Below are 10,650 nucleotides of genomic sequence, written 5' to 3' on the forward strand. Positions count from 1 at the left end.
AATGACAGTTCCTATGATCACTGTTACATTGCTTTTATCGCTTTATATTGGTGATTTCGAAAACGTTTTGGTTTAGCCATATTTGTTTGTTGTAGTACAGAGTTTGACTGATAACTTTAATCTAAATTGTCTTATGGTTGTTATTGTTTGACTTCCATCCCACTGGGATTTTTGCACACAGCATTGATATACGGTGCTTTTTCTGGAAGACTTTGCTGTTTTTTCGTGGATTTTTCTGTTTGCGCGTAGTCAATTTAATATGTTTCTTGTTCATGTTTTTGTTTGTTGCGGTTGCACCCGATTCAAGAGCCGAATGGCTCACAGGGTTATACCAAATAAATGAAAAAAAAACTGAAACTGATGTAGCGCCGATTCAGACCACTTTGGAGGTCGTCATCAGATAATTTAGTTAGTATTAATTTAGTTAATATTCGTGTAACGATTAGCCCCTGATCATGGGGGATTGACCATACTTCACCACGCTGGTCAGTGTGGGTGGGGGAACGATCACTCGCCATCACTCCGGGCTCGGAGGAGTGTTGAGAATCTTTTCTCTCAATCTTTCTACCTTCTTCGGTAGTTGAAAAAAAAATCACTTCTCGGCACTGAAATGCGTGGCGGAATGTAAAGGGGAACACATGCTCAACACGCAACTGCCCATACCCGGTGTGCACGGGCAGCCTCCTACGCGTTAAAATCGGGTGGCTTCATATCGCAGTGCGCTAACCACTGCGCCCCACCCCGCCCCCTGCTAGATGACTAAGCTTTGTTATTCCGAAGAGCGCAAAACTCCGCTCACACACACTACATTTGTGCGTATCGAACATACGATAAAAGAAACGATTTGGACTATTTTACCTTCCTGCGACCGCACAGGTATCCTCTTACTGCTTCCATAGGTATCCCTTTCGAATCCCCATAGATATCTCCTTCGTACCCCGACAGACATCATCTTTCTCCAAAGGTGTCCCGTGAGTACCCCGTACGGAAACGGCGGATGTGAATGTTTCGATACTGTACGGAGAAGCAGTGACAAGTCATACATAGGCAGAGGGGGAATTGAGGAAGGTCTCGAGTATGGATGCACAGACAACGTCGCAAGTTAAACACTGGTTACCTTTAAATATACTGTACACCTAAACGCACGGTGTAGAAAAGTAATATTTGAACGTTTTCATCTGACAGCGGCAGCCACTTCTCACCGACGAATTCTCCACGTGTTCATATGAAAAAAAAGTACCAGACTTTACCCCACCCACCCACCGCTTCATCATCATCACCACCACCACCATCATAACAAGAACCCGACGGTGCCTCCACCGCCACCACCGTCAACTCCACAGAACCATGTACAGCTGGCTCGCAGACAACGCAACATCTCCCTCTTGGCAACTACAACAGCATCAGCAGCAGCACCAGCAGGATACCGACGACGCGAGCCCATGCCGCACGCGGGACCCGCGACGGCTTCTCGTGCTCACGGTGGCACTCTGCGCACCGCTCAGCGCGCTCATCCTCCTCGGCAACTTGGTGACGGTGGTCGGCATCGCCGCGTCCCTCCGTCGCTCACGCGCTTCGCCGGCTCCCAGCTCCCTGCTCCTGCTGAGCCTGGCCGTGGCCGATGTGATGCTCGGCGGCACCCTGTCCACGTTTCCCCGCATGGGTGTCGGTCGCAGCGAGCGCACGCTGTGCGTGCTGCAGCAGCTGCTGCCCAACTTCGCGGCGCTCTCCCTGCTCGCGAACCTCGTGGCGGTGCACGCCGAGAGGTTCCTGAGCGTGGCGTGGTCGTTCCGCCACGGCGACTCGCGCATCCGCAGGTCAGTCGGTGTGCGGAATGTGTGGGTGCATCCATCTGACCTGCCAGCAGCGAGCCTTCAACACTTCACGTGGCCTCAAAGTGCACCTGGCAGTGGCACACGCGTTACGGTGACGTCGCCGTCACTTCGTGGTGAACGGTAGTTGTTGGTTTTTTGTTTCGCCAACACCAGTGAGAGTTATCTGAACCTGGTAGGAATCCGATGAGCCATAAAGTTCCTTTTCACGGATGCCACTTCGTCGTATGCGGTGTCAGCCTTAATAGGTGATGATCGTTATCACCAGCAGCATTGATTGTAAAATGATGCTTGTTTACCCAGGAAATCCTCACCAAGTCTCATAACACATTTTCGATGATGGTCCTGCCACGTTATCTCAGTGGGGAGCGATGATTGCTGTATATATATTTCATTTGAGCAATTTTTGGGTAATTTAGCATTATTGCCATGACCATTGTGATCTGCATCAGCACTGTCATCATCATTATCAGCAGTAGCTACATCAGCGTGATCATCATCGTTCTTGTGATCATGATCATTATCAGCGATGGACAATTCACTCCTGGATGAAGGCTTATCCAAACCGCCGCCATCTCTCACGATCTTGCGATATAATAGTCCACCTATCACACGAGATGAATTCACGGCTGTTTCCCTGGTGGTCGTACTCTCGGATGTGTTCCGATCATTGCCACTACCTTCATAATTGGACTATCATCCATGTACTATCTTGCCTGCTCGCGGCGTGTCCCGTCCAAGCCCACTTAATTTCCTGAATGGACTGAATGATGCAATTATACGACACATGTTCTCTAATCCATGCGTTCATTTTTAACCGGAAGATTAATTCAACCTTCTTTGGTTCTTTCGGTAAGGTCACGTAGAATGAGAATAAAATAAAATAACACAATAAAATTCTCACGTTTCGGCCGCTTGCGTTGTCGCCGAAACGTCGTGAGAATTTTATTGTGTTATTTTATTATTTTATTCTCATTCTACGTGACCTTACCGAAAGAACCAAAGAAGATGATTCCTTGCAGTCACGAAAGCTTTAAATCGAAAATTAAATCAACCCATTGAGACTCATGAAACATTGCTCCCATTGGAAGCGCGACCTGCGATTCCAAGCATGATTCCCATGCTTTGCACTTTTTAGTTGTTGCTCCCTTATTAATAACCACGTTTCTGAACCGTGTTGAGGTAGTACGCACTGATTTAAGAATTTATTATTTTGCTCCATCGATATGCTACTTTTCATGACCAAGTTTTGCTTTCCAAAAGCACTCCGATCTGTCATCTGTATGAACAATATTCGTCATGATTATTAATTATCATCATGAGCGAAACGGCATTCTAATGTGTAACCTATGGAGTTGTCAGCATAACACATCATTATAGTCATCACGGTCTAGATTTTCATCATCATGACAATCGTGATCACCATATAATGCCCAATAGAAGCTCCCGCATGTGCAGGTGTGTGGCAGTCAGCGTGATGATGATCATGTGGTCAGCATGGTTGTCACCATGATCAGCCTAGTCATTATAGTCGTGACCATCATTATAATAGTAATTATTATTATAATCATCATTCATCAGCACACACATAATGACCTGTGCGTTAGCGAGGCCTGTGTACCGAATGGGCGGTGCCACGCTCGGGTCCGTGTGCGTGATACGATTTACTTATGACAAATTTCTAAAAACAGCACAAAAACGATGCAAAAATTATACCCCATTATTAGGATGAGTTGAAAATTTCGATTGTGATATTACCTCATTTGTAGAACTTCCAACATAATCACCTTGTACATAAACACGGCATGGAGAGGCCCTCAGCCCCACGTCATGTCGAACGTGTGGGTTTAACTATGCTATACGCTGGCCAGTGCAGGTTAGTTGAAGGCGGAGGGCATAGACGTACAAGCATATATGTATCGTACAACACTAAATTTTGCTGCACTGCCCTCCACTGCCCGCAAGCCCTATGATATAATCTATTTGTCCAGTAAACAATACATTTTAACAAAAACATAGGTTTGGCAGATTGACCCGCACAGCACTGGACACCATGGCTGCGCACTGCCCTCTCAAACCCACTGCAAATCTCTGTGCGTGCCTTTGCCAGGCTCTGCCCACTGCTGATCGTCGCGGCTTGGGTGGTGCCACTAACGTACGCTTCTCTCCCGGCCCTGGGCTGGAACAACTGGCCACCCGGGAATGGCAGCGAGCACATATGCTGCTTCAAGCTTCACTTTCCGCCCGCTTACATCTACCTGGAGATATACGGGCTCATTGTGCCTGGCGTGCTGGCTATGGCGGTCCTGTCGGCCCGGGTCCTGTGCATCGCCCGGCACCATGTCCGCAACATCGGCCGCCTGCAGCGCTCGGCCAACGCGGGACGGCTGCCCGAGGGCGCGCGGCGTGCGCGGGCGCGGCAGATACGCAGCCTCTTGTTGTCCTCGACTGCGTTCTGCGCATGCTGGCTGCCCTACCTGGTGTTCGTGCAGACTTCCTTCTTCATGAGCCTGAGCACAAGGTCAGAGGTTCAATTACAAAACGACAATGGGATTTTTTCCCCCTCGAGTTGTTAATGTTGTGGGTTTACTCTCCAAGCACAACGGTGTGCTGAACTAGTAACGAATTGGTATGTTTTGTTTATGTTACAAACCTTACTAATTGGCTGTGTCGGATGGTGGCTGGTTTAATGACACTTTCATATTTACGCGATCTAACCCAAAAAAACTCTATAATGGGATGTGGTGTGGGTGGACATTATGGACACATTAGTCTGGGTGGTCGACACAGATAGACTTACACGAAGATAAATGTGGATAATGGGATAAATCTGCAGCCATTTCTAGATCTCTCCTCTTATCCATAACACAACACACGGATAATAGCATTAATTTTGCACTTCCTTGAGTCCATATCCAGGCGATTCTTGCTATCCGTGAAAAGTACAGATGATGGAATCAATCCGCACGTAACAATAGATGTCAGATTAACAAGTAGGCTTTCGCGATCAGTATTATTCATCATAAATGTTTTTTGGGTTAGATCGAGTTATTTATAAATGTGTCGCAACCCTCCACCACCCCACACGGCCAATTAGTAAAAAATGTGTCACGTTGACGTTGACAAAAGACAAATAGTTCACTACTTTAGCCCACCGCTGTGTTGAAGAGTGGATCCACAACATTTACAATTTGAGTACGACATATCGCTGTAAATTACATCCAGCATCTTCGGGCGATTTGCCTGAATCGTGAAGCCATCCACCTGCTTCCGGTCTTAAATATTGCAGGATGACGTCATAATTGTTGAATCCCGTCAGGATTCGAGATCAGAGGAGGAGCTGGGGATGTATGAAGAAATGTCAGAGTTGACACGAGGAGTAGCAGATAACAGGGCTGAATAAGATTATTTCACCTTTCATAATTTGTTAATGTTTAGGGTTCAGTTTTTGGTTGCATTGTGGTTCACAGTACTCGGCTCACAATATGAGCATTGCAAAGTTAAATATTGGTTAGGGATTGGCCTAGCCAGTTATCGCTGTGGTAAAAAAATGGGTATCATGTCAGCAATGGCTGTCCAGTGGATTGTCAGCCCTCATCATAGGAATATAGAATTCCCACGACTGACTCAGAAGCCTTATTTAACATGAGTGTTGCACCACTCTCGTTTGGTATGTAAAACTAAGGTTGCCCCATCTCCTGAATTTCCCGGGGTCATCCTATGTTTGAGGTCACATCTATGATTTAGGTCAAATTTTCGAAGTCTTCCCAAGACATTAAAAGTCTCGGATTTTGTCAGTTGCATAATACACCACTCATGACAATCCTGTTACACGTAGCTCTCCCCTCTTCGGGCATTGGGAGATACTGTATTCATGTTAAAATGATACCCCAGTTCTTTGTACCTTAGTGTAGACAACCCTACGTAACGCAGTAACTATTATTACTTTGAATATCATGGGAAAATACCTTCTATTCAGAGTATAGAGGAAGGTCAGTAACAGAGACATTAGCTTGCGATTTTTGTTTAAGTCTAACGTTTTAGCTGTTAATAGCAGTGGTGATTAAGTGTTTTCAGGCTATGTTTATACGCAACCGTCAATGCAAGCCTCTTGAGTTTTGTTTGCCTTATACTGTATGTCCTTTATACAGCCAGATGTGACCACGTATTTTTTACTTGGGAAACTAAACACGAGAGCTGCTGTATTTTCCAGCCACCCTAGCAAAGATATATGTTCATCGTATGGCAGTCAAAAACTAATATGTTTAATGCTCACAATTGCAAGTGAAGATCCATATTTAATACAATGGGCTATATATGTATGACCAGGCTATCATCGTCAGCTCGCTAGACTTGAATGCCTAGTTTAATCACAGAGTTGCTGAAACCTGCATAATTTTAGCAAAATGGGTTTAGGACAGTGAGTTGATTAGCAGGTTGCGAGTGTTGGGGTGAGATACTGTTTGTTGATACTCCCACATCTTCCAGGAAGTTCTTCGTGGAAGAGTAGGCCAATCACCCCTTCGAAGGGTTCTCTAGAACCCACCCTTGTGGAAACCATCTGCCACCAGTGGGTTAAGCAAGCAATTGCAGGACTTCACTTGAACTGACTCACGCTACAGGGAATTATAATTTTACGTAAATTTGTTTGTACAATATTTCCCATGCGACACAGTTATTTTTGCACTTATTTCTATCTGTTTCAATCATGTAGTCGGATGTATTTTTTATGCTTTTGTCGTTTTGGTGAACCAGGTCACTTGCAAATGAGAATATCCTGGTCTCTTGAGCTCTTACCTGGTTAAACAAATAAACTGGACTTGACCTTTTAGGTCTGGCAAGCAGGAGGACGCGGAGCGTCACACCGAGGCGCTCATCGTCCTCATGAGCCTGGCGTACACGGCCTCGGCACTGGTGCCACTCATCCTCATCTCAGGCCGCCGGAGGTACACGCGGTCATTGCTTCGTCTGCTCTCGTGCGGCATCTGCCGTTGTGCCCGCCCGGTGGTGCCATCCACTGCCTCGGCACCACCTGATGTTGCCGACGCCACCGCCGCCACGACCACCACCACCTTCTCTTCCTCTGCAATGCCGTGGGTTTCGTGCTGCCCTTTCCGTCGAGGCCAGCTTGAGGACAGCGCGAAGGCCAGATCAACGCCAACCACCAACAGCAGCAGCAGCAGTGGTGCCCAGCAGTGTGGGGAGATGGAGGGTGCAGATTAAACCTGTAGTGCGTGTGATTAGATCAGGGTTAGTGTGGCTGTGTCGAGTATGCGTGTGTGTGTATTTGACTGAGCGGTGGCTTAGTGGGGAGCAGTAGTGTATTGGTGAGCGCACTGCGCTACAAACCCGACGACCTGAATTAAATTCCAGTTCACGGATAACCTCGCTGACGAATATCTGAACCGATCCTGGGCATCCCCTAGATCGTTTAATCCTTAAATTTATACCTGGTGTGGTGTGTATATGTGAACATTGGGGAGACAAAGGCAGCCAGGCGTGGTGCTGGCCACACCATTTGTGCGCTGCGTTGGCATACATAGGTGCTCTTTAACAGCACTTGCCCCAACAGTCTGTTACGGCTAGACGGGGAATCTTTGTCTTTGAGCAGTGACGTCGTGGTGAGAACACTACACTACGAACCCGACAACCTAAATTCAATTTCCGGCTAAGGTTAGCTTTAGTGGAAATTAGTTGAGCGGGTTCCGGGCCTCCCCTAGGTTGACTCAACGATAACCGAGTACCTAGTGCAGTGTGTAAACATCAACATTGGGAAGACAAAAGCGGCCAAGCTTGGTGCAGGCCTCACCCACTCTTCATGTGCCGTGCCGGCCTCCGATCTGCTAAATGGGTCCATGTATGTATTTGTGCATATATACATATTGACATAGGTGCCGTTGATGGTAGCAGTGATGCCGAGATCGTACTGTGTGGAGGAGGCTGGATAAAGATGCTAGTGGAAAGTTAGAGGCAGCTGCCCTCCAGTTATAAATGAGGGTGCAAATGCGACGTTCAAAACAACGAGCAGAGAGCGCTGGTGAGCTAAACAAGTTGGCGCAGTGTGGAGCACAGGTGGTGAATATGCTAGATACCTTATTTCACCCGTAACACTTGGGTCTGTCTCGTGACCTCCTGCCAGAAAGCCTTTGACACGTTACATGGTCTCAAAGAGCACCTCACCTGGCACAAGCGATGTGGTAATGTCACCGCCACTTAGTCGTGGATGGCAGCTGTTGTTATTCGTCGATGTATTTAAGAATGTATGTATTTATTTTGGAGTACATATTATTATTTGTATATTACTCCACCCATGTGTGAATGTATGCATATATCTGTATTTATTCTAAGTCAAAGTCAGGGTGTCTATGTCCTTAATTTCGCATTTTGGCAGCACCCGTCTTCAGTGAAGGGCCATGAGGCAGACATGGAAATTTCCCATTATTTGCAGAAGACAATCACTGTCGACCACAGAATAATGATTTGTTCAATCAGCCACTGACTGGGATTTCAAATGCATCATTTTTGTTACGAACCTGTACAATGCCGCCCAGCCTGGTTATGTAATATGTATGCACAATACTGTATGTTCCTTACAAACATTTACCTCTTTACGATGTTTAATAACCCTCTCGCACTCATCTGTTTGTGTTTTGTATTGGCTTATCCCCTACCTCATCACCATTCATGTGTTGCTTGTCACTTCTATGTATGCCTCATAAACACATATCAAAGGGAGCTGTTCTGTACTCCTTTTCATTAGGACATTGATGTATATATTTTAACCTATCAGAGATAGAAACATATGCTTTGTATATATCAAGATATTATTTTTGCTTTCTGATATGACTCGGTATTTATTGCATACAATGTATCGTATTTGTAATGCGTACTTATCGGTATTATTGATATAAACTGCTGCCCCAAATTAATCTGTTCGTCTGTGCATCTCTCCATGTTACGGTGGGAGCTCAACCACGCCGTTTTACTATTTCACGCATTCGGTTATTCTACTGACCCGTGCTGCTCAAGAGCCTGACCCCACAATGCATGTCCACCCAATACGAATAGCCTAGCTTTAACCGTTTGACAGCACTCGTATAGTGCCTGTCTAAACAAACCTGTAGCACGTGTAAACACAGTCAGCTGCGCCCAGCGCTCTGCTCTCAACCTCAAATTCTCGTTTCAGAATCCGGAGAGAGTGGCGTTAAAGATCATACAGGAAACAAAAAACGAGAAATGAGGACTGGGAGCTGTGACTATGTTAATATATTGCACCATTGCTTCCATGCCTCCACCCAGAGGTAACACGGGTAAAGTAATGTAAAACATCCCTTTATTCAATCCACTGTTGGATGGATGGAGGAAGGCCTTCCCACACACCTTTTTGGTCTTGGAGGTTGTTTGAGCAAACTTCACCATGCTGATCAGCGTGAGTTAGTGAATGGGGTGCTTAAAACCAGTTCAGATATTACTTAACACTGGTGTTAGTCGTGTGGCAGAATATAAAACTTCGCTCACTGGGCTCATAGAGTAATGCGCTAACCATGCATTCTACTGCTCCACCCAGCAGCAAAATGGCACGTTACTCTTAATTAGCCAACGTGTTGCGAGTGGTGGTTTAGATTGTGGGAAATCCATATATGTTGCAGATCATATGTTCACAGTGGGTCACACTTGCCAAAGGATGAGAGTATGTTGCAGATAAATGGTTGGCATGTGCTTGGTGTCAGCCAATTCTATCGACACAACACTTCAACCGTGGTTTGTGCTGCATAGCTCTCCTATATGTTCGAAACTGAATAACTTAGCTCTTGAAGAAACTACCAGCAAGGAAAAGTTAAAGTTTGTTTAGCCAGGTGGCAAGAGTAACCTGGGTCACCAAAATAACAATAGGAATAACTTAACACAAGTTAAATGAGGAAGCAACACGAAAGGTCAGACAACCTAGCGAACAACAATGCGGTTCAGCCCGAAAACACATTGGAGAGCCACAATAACAATAGCCACAATTCACGAATTAGTGGAGGTCATTTGACTGTGGTCATTGCGCCAGGCTAGGTGCAATTTTTGAGTCCCTGTAAGGTGGCCTGGCATGACACACAATTCATTTGGCAGTCAGCTGGCCTAATTTTGAAAAATGTGTCCCTTGGCAAAAACGTTAGCAGCATCATCATTTGTTATTTTCTTAGCTGCAGAGAAGACAGGTCGTATATTTCTAAAATACAGTTGTTTACTAGACATTCGTAAACTACTTTTGGACCAAGTTGGTTCAGCAAGGCTGTGTTTACCCTCTTACTTCAAAAGAAGCAGCTTTTGATGTAGGAAGGTTTGTTTGTTTTTGGATGATTTATGAGCACTTAGCTTGTCACAAAAGCCCCCTGTCTGCACGTATGGGTTATGGTGGCCCCGTAGACATCTACTGAGCATGACTGACTCAAGGCATCAAGAGTGAAGTGGGGATTTGATTAATGTTTCTCCTCAAAAATTGTTTATAATTTTCCATACAATGTATATATCCATGTAGGTCTGTGCAATGCTTCATGCTCTGTGCTTCAAACCCAGAGATCCGAGGTTCATTCCCAGCCATGGTCGCTGGGTTGCCACCTGTGAAGTAAAAAAAAACACCGACGGGACATATAATGGAAAGGAGAATATCTGACAATAAAGGAAATAGAATAGAATTGCATGCTTTGAGAAACTGCATTGAGTGGTGCATTATTTCCCAACTGGAAAACACACATGTCACAGGAAGATGGACAGATTCCCAGAGCATGGCTGACGTCAGTAGTTAGTGATATCTGAATCAGTCCTGCCCAAG

The 10,650-nt window shown here is 45.7% G+C and overlaps 1 protein-coding gene across 1 annotated transcript; it reads left to right on the forward strand.

The window, feature by feature from the left end:
- The first annotated feature begins 679 nt into the window (after window positions 1-679).
- On the forward strand, window positions 680-8,755 carry GPBAR1 (G protein-coupled bile acid receptor 1). Its single transcript, XM_032962231.2, has 3 exons — window positions 680-1,817; window positions 3,943-4,353; window positions 6,665-8,755. The coding sequence occupies exons 1-3, from the start codon at window positions 1,348-1,350 to the stop codon at window positions 7,053-7,055; spliced, it is 1,272 nt and encodes a 423-aa protein (XP_032818122.2). The 5' UTR covers window positions 680-1,347; the 3' UTR covers window positions 7,056-8,755.
- The last annotated feature ends 1,895 nt before the right edge of the window (window positions 8,756-10,650 follow it).

Source organism: Petromyzon marinus, chromosome 2, assembly GCF_048934315.1.
Source record: "Petromyzon marinus isolate PM22_M1 ecotype Great Lakes invasive population chromosome 2, UKy_Petmar_22M1.pri1.0, whole genome shotgun sequence".
Lineage (NCBI taxonomy): Eukaryota > Metazoa > Chordata > Hyperoartia > Petromyzontiformes > Petromyzontidae > Petromyzon > Petromyzon marinus.